Source organism: Canis lupus, chromosome X, assembly GCF_003254725.2.
Source record: "Canis lupus dingo isolate Sandy chromosome X, ASM325472v2, whole genome shotgun sequence".
Classification (NCBI taxonomy): Eukaryota; Metazoa; Chordata; class Mammalia; order Carnivora; family Canidae; genus Canis; species Canis lupus.
The window spans coordinates 81570488-81585563 of NC_064281.1; the positions used below are offsets into that span (position 1 = coordinate 81570488).

Sequence of the window (15076 nt, forward strand, 5' to 3'; positions counted from 1 at the left end):
TGCTGCGAAGCTATCTTACGAGAGCAGGAGCAAGACAGAGGGAGACGTGGGGTTGGGTCCCAATCTGCCATAAAAGCTGTGTGACTTTGGGCAAGTCACTTACACTGGCCACGCCCCAGCCTCTTCACCCATATAATGAGGGTATTTTGACAAGTTATGCAGGATCACAGACGGATATAGTGCTGGCCTGTTACTTAGGAGGTGCTCACACAGGTTCAGTGAGCCCAGGAAACAGCGCCCCCAGCAATGCGAGGGGCTCCCACCACTTACCCAATTTATACTCAGATGCCAGGTTTATTTTTAGAAAACAAAAAGAGCAAAGTTTATTGAAATTTCAAGCTACGTTTGAAAAATCAAAATCCAAATCCTGGAGACATAAATCAGGATAAAGTGTCAGAGAGTGGAAAGTGTTCACTGCCACAGAACCCCCAGAGACAAGCTTCCCTGAGCACATCACCCAGGCACCATCAGGGTCAAAGTTATCCCCTCTTCCCACCCCTGGTCCACAAAGGGACACCAGCAAGGCAATCATTCCATTCACTTGAAGGTTTTCCACAAACATAAAAAAACACAAGGTTTTGAATGACAATGTGAAGTCCCCGCTGATCTTCTCTCAACCCCATTCTATGTCGTCAGCACCAGTGAATAGTGGGTTTTGGCATTCGAAAGAGGACCTCACCTGTCTGCAGGGGACAGATGGGGCAAGGGCTGCAGCAGCAAGACATCCGTGGCTGCATTTGGAGGCTGGCCCCCTCCCCGCCTTTACTCTTTAGTCTTACTTAACAGAAAGGACACACTGGATCAACTTGGTAAATGAACAGCGTTCAAAGAATTCACCTTAAGAGATAAGGGACCAGTTGATACTCCCAAAACCCGTTAGGCCCTTCAACACAGAGGTGTATGTGTCTATGTATACATCGCTACACTAAGATATAGATCTAGCCCTATGGGTATATATACGCACGTGTGGCTATATAGAAAATCTATGCCAATGCTAACCAAACAGAACTTTGTAAGCGGTCATCCCAAAGCTGTAATCCCACACTGGGCTGTGCACAAAGCCATGCATTAGACCATATTAACCAACAGAAGGCTGACTTGGCTCAATCTCTCCTTTCCGTGGCCCCGCCTTGGCCAGGCAGGGGAGGAGAGAGAGGTTGCCTCTGCCTAAAAACACAAGTGGCTTCTTCCGAAGGAACAGTCGTCAGGTGAAGCTGCTGAAGATGTCCATGGAAATGAAAAAACAGACCCCTTATGCTTTCTGGAGTAAACTGGCATCACACCTCATGCTACTTTCTCCTTTGCCAGTTGCAGCTAAGTTGCCCAGGCCCTGGGAGCGTGGCATTAGAGGCTCACTGGCTGGTGGGGGAGGTGATGAGGCCCCCATGCAACTCAGCCTCCAGAGACCTGCTCTTTGTCAGGGGTCTGTCACTGGAGTGGACCCAGGTGGCCATGTCCTTAGGACATCTCTTGGCACCAGCTATGCTAGGTGTAAAGTTCTCCACGTGAGATGATGCTTGGGGAACCAAAAACAAACTGGAAAGAACTAGGTAGAACAAGTTTAGTGGCTCTGCCCACCCTGAGGACAGAGCCACTTACACCGCAGAACCATCAGGGGCCTCAGGTGCTCGTGGGCTTTCAGGCACTGGCTCCTCAGGGCTCAGACGGGACTGGAACTTCTCCAGCTGCTCTGGGCTGGCCAGGGTCTTCAAGAGGGTGTTCTCACGCTCCAGCTGGGAGTTCTTCTCCACCAGCTCTCGGATCTGCTCCTTCAGGATCTCTACTTCCTCTCTGACTGCATACATCAGATGATTCTTCACCAGATCCTGCCATGAAGGGGGGTGGGGCAGGAATCACAAGCTGTCCAGGAGCCGTTGTTGGCCCTCTGAAGCACCTGCCATCAGGGTGCCTGCGCTGTGCCTTGTGCCACCACCCCCCCCCCGGGGTCTTCCCTCAGCACACTGGCCCCGAGGCCCTATCCCCCTACGCACCCCCCTCCACAGTGCTTCAGCTTCACTTGGGAGCACTATACGACTGGGCCATGCTCGAGTTGGGGGCCATGCCTGAGTTGGGAGCCCTCCTAGCTGCAGAGGATTCTTCTGTGAGTTTCTAGTGACTTTCAAAGCTGGCCACTTAGGAGCCTCTGGGCGAGACCTCTGCTGGTTGCTGGTGTTCGGCTCTGTCCCCAATGCCACACAAGGTCCTGCTGCTGGCCCACCTTGCAAGAGGGACCTGCAGGGCACTCCATTTGATTTATCTCCTGTATACATCTTCCCCCAAGAGAACGAAACTGGTCATTTTGGGGGTCTCCTCCTCTCCACATGCCCTGGCACACTGAGTTGCACCAGCAGTGCCACCTGGCCCAAGAGGACACCGGCCCTAGGAGAAGGTGCCAGGACTGCTGTATCCTCTCTTGAATCTGAGTACTGCACTGGAGGCAGGGAGCTGGGTCACTGGGCACCAAGGCATAAATAAGTGGTGGCTAACTGCTGGATGCCCCAACCCCCAGCAGCTATTTTGGCTGCTCAGTGGAGTATGACTTCTACCTGGTAAAGGAGAGGGAGAAGGGGTAGGGTGCTTTGCTTCCTGTTTCCTCTCAACTCCTGACCCTAGCCCAGACTCTGCAGAGGTACTGCAGTGCGGTTGCATCCAATGAGCTCTGGCCCCTGCCAAATGAGGGATGCAGACAAATTCAAGTGTCTGAGCTCCCTGCCCTGCACACTGCCCAAGGAGGGAGCCAGAGGCTGTTGCAAAGAGAGGGTGGAGGAAAGGAGGGAGTCAGGAAGGGCAGATTGCAAATGCCCTATAAGGTGCCACTCTGATGGGAGGCTACCTAGGGCCTCCAAGGGGATAAGAAGCAGGCCGGCAGCTTCCTCAGGCTCTTGGCAAAAGGCCTTTACACCCACCTCCTTATTCCTGCCCCAAGTTACATAAGCAGCAGCTCAGTCTGGGGATGGGGAATGATGCAGTGATGCCACTCACCATGGCCTGCTCGATCTTGTTGTCTATGGCCACCACGCTGGCTCCAGAGGCACTGCCAAGACAAAAAGCAAAGCCACCGCGTTACCCACTCAGTTCCACTCTGAGCACCTGGCGGTTGTGGCCAAAGTCCTCCCTCTGCCCTGGTTCTTCCTCCTCTCCCGCCTCCCTGGCCCGGAGTCCCAGGCACTTTGTTCCCTGGGGCCTCTGCAGCAAGCCGCCTGCACCTCCCCAACCGGGCTGGCTCCTGCCGCAGCAGCCCAGACAGAGCTCCGCGTGAAGCAGCGCGCGGGGCCCGGGGCGCGCAGGCGAGTGTGGCCTGCTCAGCCGGGCCCGGGCCACGGGCAAACAATAGGGGCCCGAGGCCCACGGAGTCCCCCGCCGGCAGCTCAACCTCGCGCTGGCCCAAAAGGCTCCCCCACCCCTGGGGCGCGCGCGGTGGGCGGGGGGCACCTACCGGGCTCCGAAGCTAGCTAGGAATTCCTTCCTGGCTCGGAAGCTTCCGGCCTGCTCCCCGGCAGCGCACAGCGCGTGGCCAGCCCCCTGCCCAGGCCTGCCCAGCCCAGCCCGCCCCGCCGCCCCTCTGCCTCGGGCTGCAGCAGCTCCTTCTCACGGCGCAGCGGCCACAGGGACGCTCCGACGGCGGTGACCCTCCTCCCTGCGTCCCCTACCCCCGCCCCTTCCCAGGATGCTGCACCGCAGGGGAACGGGGACGGCAGCGCGCGGCTCACTCGGAGATCCCGCTCTCAGCCCAGTCCCCGCCGGCGCCTGGGCTCAGGAGCTGCGGCCCGCGGTTACCTGTTATCCAGCTTAACGGACACCACATCCCCTCCAAGCAGGGAAGAGAAGAAAGAGATGTTGAAATTGTGCAGCTGATAGACCGCCACCTCCATGGGGGTCTGATACATTTCCGCGTTCATGGCTTGGGAGGCCGGAGCTCTGGCGGGGCTGGGCGGGCTGGGTGGCTGCGGGCTGCTGGCGCGCTGCACGGGTCTGGGCTCCGCAAGTCCTGCCCGGGGGGCTAGGAGGGGGGCGAAGGCTGCCGATTGGACCCGAAGCCAGGCAGGCGCTTCAGAGTTGAAGGGAAGTGACTCGAGGGGTGTCACCTTGTGTGTCACAAACTCCACAGCCGCCAGTCCAACCCAGACTCGGAGATATTTCGGCTCCTGCTTCTTTATATAGGAGGAGCCGGCTGCGTCACATGGCGTCAGGGGCCATGCAAATGAGTCCTATACCAGGCTTTGTGGTCCAGTTAAACCACATCCCCTCCCTGAACCTTAGGCTAGGGCTGTAAACAGTTCAGCACTTTCTTGTGCCAACTGGCATCTCCAAAGAGGGTTCCGGAGATTGGTAAAAACCGAACTGGAGCGGATTCTTAGAGAAGTACGAATGCCCTAACCAGAGCAGACAGCATTCAGTAAAGGGGGGCGCTGGTTTTCAAAGCTCTTCTCCAGGTGTCAGCCAGCATACCCCCATGGCTTTGCAACGCCATTACATACCACATGCCCTGTACCCACTCTGATCATCAGGAGGCTCACCTCCTTCCTGCCGCCTGCCCTCTCAAACTCTCTTCTGCACACATACTTTGCCACTTGCATGTCCTATCACCCAGCCAGCTGGCCCGCTGGTCTGCCCCCAACCCCAGCACCTACCCACTGACCTCCTCCTCTGGATGGGTGCTGACACATGCACAGATCTGTGACATGCTCGGTACCTGAGCACAGGGTTGGACTACTCTACTCTGTGAGTGCCAGTGCGCATGGAGGGAGAAGAGAATTTCCCGAGAACTCAGATGAGTGGGGGAACACGTACAAGGGGGAAGCTGGGAGCCAAGTGAGTGACAGAGGAGGTGGGCGGAGGTGGGGGAGGCAGCAGGGGGATGAGCACTGGAGGAACCACAAGATGCCAGCCCCTTTCCTTTGGTCTCCACACCTTACTCTGCAGAGAAAATACATGCAACATTATCCGGGATTTCACATCTGTGTTTTTAAAAACAAGATCTTGTTACTTTCCTATAAACAGCAAATGACAACAAAACTGCAAACCAAGGCTATTTACAAACCATCCTAGGGAAACACTTGTGATGGGGCCAGCCATAGGTAGGGCGAAGAGGCTACTTTGGGAACGAACAGATTCCCAGTTACAAGGATAATGTTTCCAACTAAAAGCTACATATGTTTCCATCAAAATACACTTTTCTTCTTTTCAGCTTCAAGCTTAAAAAATAAAAGGCGGCAGCAGAGGCTGGAGGTGCTTTGCTCCTACTCTCTCCTAAGTGAGGCCACCTGGTGGACAGAGGCAGAATTGCAGCCAGAGGGGGCCACCGAACCTGAAGGCACAGGTGATGATGCAACTGCTAGTATTATTTACACCAACTCAGGACCAGAAGGGGAACATTGGGTTCCACCACATATACAATAGTCTGGATGAAGCTAGGGCCAGTGCCCATGGATCAGTTTGTGACTCAGGCTGTGGTCCAAAGAAATACCCTAATGTAATCAGGCTACTGGAAAAGTACTAGGGCCTCTTATCAGCAAAGGAGGTAATTATTATTTGCCTCAGGATATTTCTTCTAACCAGGTGCCTGGCACTGACACCCTGGCCAAGGCCCCAGTTAAGCCCAGTCTTAAGGCCTTGCTTTTCACCAGACCGCCAGTGCAGTTACACCACCGAATAGCCAACATTGGCTGCTGTGACACAGGGCTCCTACTGGGTCCCATAGGTGGTAACAAATGTACAAAGGCCATCCTACCTGAAAAGGGCTGACAATAGAAGTATCTGAGCAAACCCACCCCAGGAGCCCAAGATGGTGTTTTTCTTCACCCTAGGTGAGGCGGGAAACCATCCCAATCTCAAGATATTATGTTACCTTTAGGTCACAAGCCCTCCCCACAAAGTGTTTGCACGGAGCTGTGTGTGGTAAGCAGAACAGAGTACAGACTCTGTTTATAGGTCATTAAGAACATTAGCTGAGGGAGGGGAAAAAAAGCTTTCTTAAATCAGAAGCCTCACTACTACTGGAATTCCCTGATATATTAATCTGCCCTCTGTGCCACATAGAGCTTCTTTGGCCCCAGGAAGAGCCTCAGACCTCTCCCTGGCTTGTAAATGGTTCTCACAAACTAACTATTGCTACCCATCCCCAAACTTCCAAGGGAGACTATGACAAGAAAAAGAGAGGGAGAAATAAACTGGATTGGCAGAGATAAAAACACCACTAAGGAGGCGAGCAACAGGACTGAAGGAAACATAGCTCCTTCTCCAGGGTAACTCCCTTATATGGACTCAGAGGCAGAGAAATCAAGGTAGTTCAGGAAGGGAAAGGAAAAGAAGTTGTGTCTGCTAGCAAGGCTGTGTTTGAATTTTAAGTTAATGATACTTCAATTAAAAATAAGCTGAGTTTTATGGGGCACCTGGGTCACTTCATCGGTGAAGCGTCCGACTCTCAGTTTCAGCTCAGGTCCTGATCTCAGGGTTGCGAGATTGAGCCCCACATCAAGCCCCAGGTTGAGCCCCACGGGCTCATCTGGGCTCTGCACTCAGTACAGAGTCTGCTGAAGTTTCTCTCACTCCCCCTCTGCTCCTCCCCTTCCTTGCCTCTCTCAACTAAATGAAATCTTGAAAAAAAAAAAAAAAAAGCTTAGCTTGAGACTCACTGACAATCATGGCTACCACTAAGTGAGCATCAGCTATGGGCCAGACATTTGGGCCAGATGCACCACAAGGCCTGTGGTGGTGGCACTGTCACCATCATTTTACAGATGAAGAAACCAAGGGTCTGAGAGGCTACCTTGTCCAAGGCACCATAGCTAAGAAATTATGGATCTGGGACTCCAACCCAGGTCTCCCTGACCTCGAGACCAAGTCTGTTCCTACCACACTTAGTGGGGTAGGGAGTGGGTGTGGAGTAAATAAATCTATGCGGTGGGGGGCTGGGTGGGAGGTGCCAAGGAAAGCAGTGAGGAGGAAGAAAGGCTGAGTGGCAGGACAAGTGGTCCAGAGGCCGACTGTCAGCACACTCGGCTTTTCTGACCCTTGTGGAAGGGAAGAGCAGCATCAGGGACCAGAAGCATATCCAAAGAGTCCAAGTGAACCTTATGGGAGTGCTGGCCGGGCCCGCATGATTTCAAAAGGCAGCCACACAGTCCTCAAAGAAAGCTCACTCCGTCTAGGAAATAGGAGATACTGATCTAACTGGGGGTTCCCACAATGGAAATATTTCGTCCTGTGGTATACGATACCCCAAATAAGGGAAGCATTCTGAGAATAATAATCGTAGTCCTGGCAAACTTTCAGTTCCTAGGGCCCCACTAACTGGCATCCTTAATTAACTGCCCCCCCCCCCGCCCATGCCATATTCCTGCTGTGCTCAGCTTTTAGGAGAATGAAGCCAACCACAAGAAAACAATCTCCTATCAGGGATTTGGTTTTAAAAAACAACTTTAATTTTTTTAAATTTATTTATGATAGTCACAGAGAGAGAAAGAGAGAGAGGCAGAGACATAGGCAGAGGGGAGGGCAGGCTCCATGCACCGGGAGCCCGATGTGGGATTCGATCCCGGGTCTCCAGGATTGTGCCCTGGGCCAAAGGCAGGTGCCAAACCTCTGTACCACCCAGGGATCCCTAAAAAACAACTTTAAAAGGATGTCCCAGGTTCAGCCCACACTCAGTCCATCTCTCATGCTGTCTACACTTCTAGTTTGCCAGCTGATAGCCAAGTGAGAAGTGGCCAGCCACCTTGAGGCCTTAGGCTCCACCACTAGCAAACGAAACGATGGCTGGATCCCCAGATCCCAGAGCTCGCTAAGGCAAGACAATGCATATAAATGTCCTTGTAGAGGGATTTTTTGAACAAGGGCAAAGAGGAGGGGGAGAGGGGAAGAAGGAGGAGGAATCCAAAAGATTTTCTGCTTAACCCCAGGCACTCTAGAAAATTCCTCTGCCCAGAATATCTGCGCAAAACCTTGCAGCCAGTCCAAGTTTATGCTGTACAAGATATCTATGATCTGACCTAACTTTTCTGAGCAAACTGCTGATCCACAGGGCTCTCTGCATCCTTATGTCCTGCGGAGGTGGGACCCAGGCAGGAAACAGTGCGCCAGGGAATCCACAGCCCAGCAGCCTTGTGTGAATGTGTCTAAATTCCCTTTCTTCCATCCTGCACCCGACAACACTGGGCTGGACCCAGAGCCGGCCCAGCAACAGCGCCCAGCCAATGAGCCAGATCCTTTGCTGGCTTTCAGGTCTAGCCCTCAGGCTACTGGATTCCGCAGTTAGACAGACGCAGCTGCCCCTCCCTCACTCTCACGGTGGACCTTTTAGACGGAGAGTGGTATCATGAGGACAGGGCCAACCCTCTCCATTTCAGGAGGCCCTGGAAGTTGACCTGTTTAAGCTGGGAGAAATGTCTCAGCATTCTCACAGGTCTGTTCCATTTCAAAAGCCAGACTCTTTAGGACAAGAGTGCTTCCTCCTTGGGGCTCCCACGGGGCAGGGGGACAGAGACTGGGTAGTCTGGGCTGCAGAAGCCATGGGCCGGATCTGGGCATGCTGCTGCTGAGGGGTGGGTGCGGTAGGTTTGGGGGTGGTGGCGAGGGGGAACATCTCACTTCCCCTTTTGTCACACTTGAAGCATTGTGTACCATGCAGCCCAGAGGAAACTCTTTATAGGCAAGTCTTCCTTATTTTCTACAGGCAGTGTTCCACCCAAAGATTCAGCAATGCTGCCAGCAAAACACAAGGCCTTGTGTCAGGAGAAGCGGAAAAAGACGCGATGGGAGAGGTACGGGACAAGCCACAAAGCAAACACAGGGCTAGGAGCTGGAAAAGGAAATCAAAAAGGATATTGAGCACTGGAACGTTAGCACAGTTAATGGGATGGCTGAAAAACAGCCCTCCCCACTGACTCCTCCACCCCAAGCCCCCTTCCGGCTGAAGCTCTGTCTCCTTCTAATTACTTACGTGTCCCTTTTTCTGAAGAGGCTGGGGGAATAAGGAGGCTGAAATGCCATCGTTTAAATTTGTCCTTGCGTCTGTCTTATCTTCTCTCTTCCCCTCTGATTCCCCTCCAGCGTGGAGGACTAGAGACAGGAAGGCCACTGCCACTTACATGGTTACTTTGGCTTCATGGAAAATCCCCAAAGTCCAGAAGGAGGGAAGCAAGAAAGAAAGACAGTGACAGAGAAAGCGCCTTGTCCTCTGTGGGTCATGTGAACTGCCCTGCATGGCCAAGGCCCAGAACCCTGACTCTGGGCGGCAGGAAACAGGAGAGGAGGATGTAGACACAGACGCAGAAGGCCAGTGTGGGAGGGACCCCGAGGAGAGCCCCAGTGAAGATGGACACTGTCTTGGAGAAGCAGCTCTGACAACCAATTTGGGCCAAATCCTGACACCAAATGACGACAGGAGCCATGAATCGTGCCTTTCAGCTCCCTCGCGGACAGGGTCCCATGTGAGCTTCACAGACAATCTCCGAGTGACACGATGGATGACAGGCAGAACCAAACCCCATTCTGACAGGGCAGCCCGCCCACTCCCCCTCATTCAGAGAGGTACAAAAAGGGCCCTTGTTGGAACCATCTTTGTCACCCCAACTTTGATGGCTACTCATGGGCGGGGGGAGGAGGTTTGTCCTGGTGCCTCTGCAAGACTGGAAGCGTTGGCAGCACGATCCAGGAATGCTGTTTGGCTCGGTGGATCTTAAATCTCATGAACCTTGTGTCAATATTTATGCCTGTCTCCCTTCACTTTATGCCTCGCAGCTGGGAAAATCTACCTCCATACTTTTTCCAAGCCCTCTTTTTTTCCACCCTTCCCATGACCCAGCCCTGAGACAGAAATAGATATTCCTGAAGAACAGACTACAAAATTAACCTTGGTGAATGGCATCACCTCCTTCTCCTCCTCCTCTTCCCTCTCCACATCACCCTAATCATTCAGTTTAAGTCGGTTCCACTTGATTCAGTTCAAAATTGATTGAATGCCCATTCAAAGTGCAAGGCCCATTTTGGGGAAATTCAAACAAACCTACCAACCAACTGGTAGTACAAGTTAAAAATCGTGCTTCCTTCCAGAATATCCTGGGCCTGTGGTACAATCAGGAGGCTCCTACTTGGTTCAATCTCAGTGAAATGTTTGCTTCGGGAAGCAGGGGAAAGCCTAGGGCTTGAGGGTGGGTTGAAGGGTAGCTTGGGGTTCAGGAGGGCCACACCACTGCCATGCCTGGGCATCACTTCATTCCTCAGAATTGGCTGTGCTCTTCTTCTCCTCACCCTAGCCTTTGGGGAGAACACAGCAGCCACAAGGCTCGGAGTTTCTATGTGGGACCAAAGGCTCCCCGACATGGTGGCCAACAGTGCCAGGGCCTCTCACTCTGATTCTCTTCCTTAACCCCCAGGGTTTGTAAACCGAGGGGTTTGTAAACTTTGCTTGGAAACAAAGCATAGATCTGCTCTCTCTGGTCTAACCGTCCCTTCCTTCTGAGATGGACAGTGTCAAGGGTGGGGGGGTGGGTCACCTCTACCTGCCAATTTCTTGGTCTTCCTTCTTCGGTTGGCTCCTCTTGGTCTTCACCTCTGCTCCACTTCACCCTCCCAGACCTGCGCCATCTTTAGGCAGGCAGACTCCTCACTCTACCCCTGGTCACAGCCCACTCCAGGGGCAGGGAAAGAAAGCAGCAAGAACATGGCTACTCTTCCTGTTGGCACCAGCCCTCCACCAGCCTGTGTGAGCCAAGGAGACACTGGCAGGGGCTCTCTCCATCCCTGCTGCTCTGTGAAGCAACCCTGAAATTCCAACCCATTTTTTTTCTGTTAGTTGTCAAGGTTACTTTGAGTGGTATGTGGAGGACTTAGGGCTATTGGCAATGCTTTTGGAAGATGAGAATGAGGAGGATCCTATTGGGGATGTGGAGCCAGCAGACAAGAGGCCCATGAAGAAGCCAAGGTGGAGCACCTGGCTCCATCGTGGGTCCTGCTATATAGAATGGGTGACCTTTGTAGTGGTGCAGGTTTCCTGGGGAACAAAATGATGGTAATACTGCCAGCCTCTTTAGGCGCCTGGGCACCTGGGCCATGATGGGGAAGCATGAGGAGCCTCCCAGGGCTCTTGCATTGTATGACTCAGGCCATCGCTTACCTCACAGCAGAGCTATTCACCAAGGGCTCACTTGAGGTAGCTCCCTGATCCTCTGTGGTAGGACTCTGGATGGTGAAAAGGGGCTCTGAAAAGGGCTTCCTACTCTCTGGCCACCTACCCTCACCCCAGAGCTTCCTGGATGGAAGGAAGGCAGCCTCCCTGGAGTGAGGCAGTGCTGGGAAGGGCAGGGGACACGATACTGGCCAAACGGAAAGAAGAAGAGAAATGAGGCAAGCTCCTTCCTGGGCAGGCCACCCGTCCCCCCAACCTCAGCCATGGGAACAGTGCCAGGGAACTCAAAGGAGTGTTGGGAGAGTTAAGGAAAGCCTCCTGGCCTGGTTTGAGAATTGCTGACAAGGAACACACACCTCACCAGGAGGGAAAAAGAAGCACAGAAGCACACACACACACATTTATGTAAACATTCTCTCAGCTTTTCACCAAGTCCAGTTCACAGATATAGGCAGGAGAAGGGCATCATGCAGATCCTCCCCCTCTGCCTCCCTGTCTCTGTGTGTCTCTTGCTGTTGCCAGCTTCCTCCTGATGCAAAAGAAGCAGTAAAGCAATAGGACACGGCAATATGGCAAAGCAGGAGGACACTCTAGACCAAGCCAGAGTATCAAAAGACATAGCCCTGGCTCTCTCCAACATCCAGAGCTGACCACGTGCTGTGCAGACATCCTAGGTGACGGGGTCTTAGGGGAAGCTTAGAGGGGGTACGGGGGGAGCCAGCTGAAGCCTCACCCTGTACACCAGGAACAGGAATCCCTGGTGCCGCTAGGTCCACAGGTTTCAAAGATGTCAATCACACATTAAAATAAAGGAGAAACAAAAAACAAGTGCTACGTGGGGTGCCTGGGTGGCTCAGTTGGTTAAGCATCTGCCTTCGGCTCAGGTCATCAGCCCAGGGTTCTGGCATTGAGTCCTGAGGCGGGCTCCCTGCTCTGTGGAGAGCCTGCTTCTCCCTCTGCCTCTCTCTCTCTCTCGTATCTCATGAAAAAATAATTGAAATCTTTAAAAAACAAACAAACCCCAAGCATTACGTGTACACAATCAATCATATGAATGCCTAAGAAATGGCTCTCCCAGGCTCCTCATGAGGACAGTTCTAACTAGAGCCAGCCCTGGCACAGATGCCACATGTGACCGGCTACCTGAGAAGTCTGATTTGAAGGGCACTGAGCAAAAGTCCTCTCAGTCCTTTGCCCGACCAGACTACTGTAGTGTCTACAAACGTCACCATCCGAATCAGAACCTTGGATTCTAATGATCATTCCAGGACCGCTTTATAATTCAAGGAACTAGGAATGTTTATTCTTCCTGCCAAAAGCCCTGGGAAAGGGCCATGGTCTGCTATTATCAGTGACGAGTACTCAAGTATGAACTCAATTTTCCTATTACTTTCAACAGAGTGGTCAGTGGCAGATCAGCACTGGAAAGCGACCAGACACACAGCAGGTACACCTTGCTGGTGGGCTGCAGAGGGAAACGGATGGGTCCTCATGGGGTTCTTAACATCAGGATCTCCTAGACGGAACTTATGGCTGGACTCTAGCCCTAGAAGATCCAGTGGAATAGTGTGTGGCTTGGGAAGGGTGTTTTCCGATGGGTCGGATGCAACTCTTCTGTCTCTACTCCACAGAACTGCTTTTGAGAACCGCTGGCCTAAAGGGGACGGCCAAAACAAGGTCTACCCAAAGAGCCCCCAGAGTGTCAGGGTCACCAAGATCTACTTTGGATGATACACAATGATAGAGTTCAGCACATTCCAGGTCTAATGTCTGTTTGCCTTTCGCTCTCTTTCCCTTTCACTCCTGAACACTTGATCAGAACATGAATGAGAGATGCTATTAGAAGGATAACCCAAACCTGCTCTTATTTATAAATCAACCTCTGCCACATTTTGCCTGTTAGAAGGAACAGATTGCTTCTAAGACACTTCACAGCTGTCAGTGGCGGGAACTCTTGGCCTGGGAGTTTGAGGACAGAAGGTGGGCATCCCAGAATGAAGAAGGAGAAGAACCCTGGGGGGAGGGAGAGAACAGGGAAGGGCTGATTTTTTTCTAATAGCGCAGTTTGGTCAATTAACCCAGCCCTGCCTCCCTTCCACAAAAGCCAGCTCTTGCTCGCCTTGTGGCTATCACCACCAGGTCAAACATGGGTCCATTCTGAGATTGGCTGGAGGGGTGTGACTAATTCCCCACCACCCCCACCCTGCCCAGAAGCCTGCTGGGGCTGACTACAAAGAGTCACCAGGATTTCTGCAAACATGCTTATCCCCACCCTGATCCAAACCTCAGCTCCCCTGCCCCTACCATCCTCACCCCTCCCATGGCTTGTGAGCTCCTCCCTAGCAAGAAGGTTTGCCCCCACTGCTCAGCCAACTCCTCTCTCCCAAGGGAGGGCTGAAGGGGAATTCGATGCTCTCTGTGGCATGCATCCGGCCTGTGTTTTGGTATTTTATTTTATTTTTATGTTTAATTTACACTGCCTGCTAGGTTTGGGGCTTAAATAAACAAAGGCTATGCTTCCCCCAAGGCTTGGACTTCCTGGTTGCCTGTCAGCAACAGTGACCCTTTTAACCTCCCCTCTCGCTCCTTGAGACAGGCAGTGCAGGGGGGTGGGGTTAGAAGAGAAAGATATTTTGGGGCCAAAGCCTGGAAATTCTTAGTGCCAGCTTAAAATACCACCCTTCTCCCCCACCCTTCTCTACAACATGAGTGTTAAGTCCCAACACCATCTTACCAAGTACAGAAGGCCATAGCAGAAGTCTAAGGGTAAAGCACCAAACTGGAAAATTCAAAAACATTTGTATTGATTTTTTTGGGGGGGAATCTACCTTTGGACATCTCTGTACCACTGAGCAAGGACAAAGGGCCCAGGTCTTTGTGGGTGGAGTAGCCTTCCAGGGCCTGTAGCATGGGCAGAGTGTGGTGGGCCTGCCCGGAAAAGGTTTCCTGCCAAAGCTCAGACACCTTAGAAAATAAGAGGAACACTGGCCCCTATGTCCCAGGATACAGCTCCAATAGCAAAGTAACAAATCCTGGTCAACAGTTCTGACATCCTGTTATTTGCTAAAACTAATAATACCATGGAGTTTGTTGACAGATCCGCAGAAGAGCTAAAGTAAATATGGAAACTGAGGAATGGCCAAGTATAGACAGTTCCTAGCTCAGCAGTTGAGAAGAAAGGAGTTTCAAAGATAGTCCCTGGTTATCTTGGGGCACTGGGGCCAGAGCACAGTTGGGAGATAATCCAGAGGCATTGGTCCTGTCACTGGGTGATTTTTCTCCAGCAGGCTACTGCAATAATGGACTTGGCCCACTGAGCTGGTTCCTGAGCTCTTAGAGAATAATGGTAAGAATCGAGAGGGACTGCCCTAGTGCCTATGCCAGGGGAGGTGCTCCCTGAGAAACTTGGCTTTAGCACCCATTCTACATGAACTTGGTCAAACAGGAAGAAAGTACATCAGGAGGTCAGAGTTCTTTCTCCACCTTGGCCACTAGACAGCTGGTGGACTGCTTAGAAGGCTCTAAACCCCCTGTGCTGCCATCTGCTTATTCATGACATGGGAATGATGCTTCTCTCCCTGACATATACACCACACAAGGTGGATATGTGTACAGACACCCCAAAGTCTGGAAACAGAGATAATATCATTGTATTCTTTTTTTGCAGACTGACGATGTCTTTACAACAACATGGACAATATTTGCCTATGGTTCCAGACTTGGTGGACATCCTGTAGGTGGCATAGCCATGTTCTTTGGAAAGTAACAAGGGTGTGACCATGATGAGTAAGGGTCCCGGTCCCCAAACACTGCTCCACGATGAGTAAGGGTCCTGGTCCCCAAACACTGCTGACACAACGGCTCACTGGGTGAGCAGCCCTATCAATGCTATTTCAAAGTCTGGCATTTCTAACTTTTTGTCCAGGTTCCAAGTTTTGTTTCCATTGT

At 52.3% G+C, this 15076-nt stretch overlaps 1 protein-coding gene across 10 annotated transcripts in view; it reads right to left on the reverse strand.

The window, feature by feature from the left end:
• Positions 1-293: 293 nt before the first annotated feature.
• TSC22D3 (TSC22 domain family member 3) overlaps positions 294-15076 on the reverse strand; it is a 62798-nt gene continuing 48015 nt past the window's right edge. For 7 of the 10 annotated variants that reach the window (XM_025431493.2, XM_025431496.3, XM_035712001.2 and 4 more), the window contains 2 exons: positions 2983-3034; positions 294-1826 (listed from right to left, as the gene is read on the reverse strand). In XM_025431493.2, the coding sequence (XP_025287278.1) occupies positions 1596-1826; positions 2983-3034 (283 nt within the window). In that variant the 3' untranslated portion in view covers positions 294-1595. Of the gene's footprint in view, positions 1827-2982; positions 3035-3436; positions 3573-3777; positions 4318-8941; positions 9106-15076 lie in introns of those variants that run through there. The other 3 variants (XM_025431498.3, XM_025431497.3, XM_025431499.3) reach the window with 3 other exon arrangements.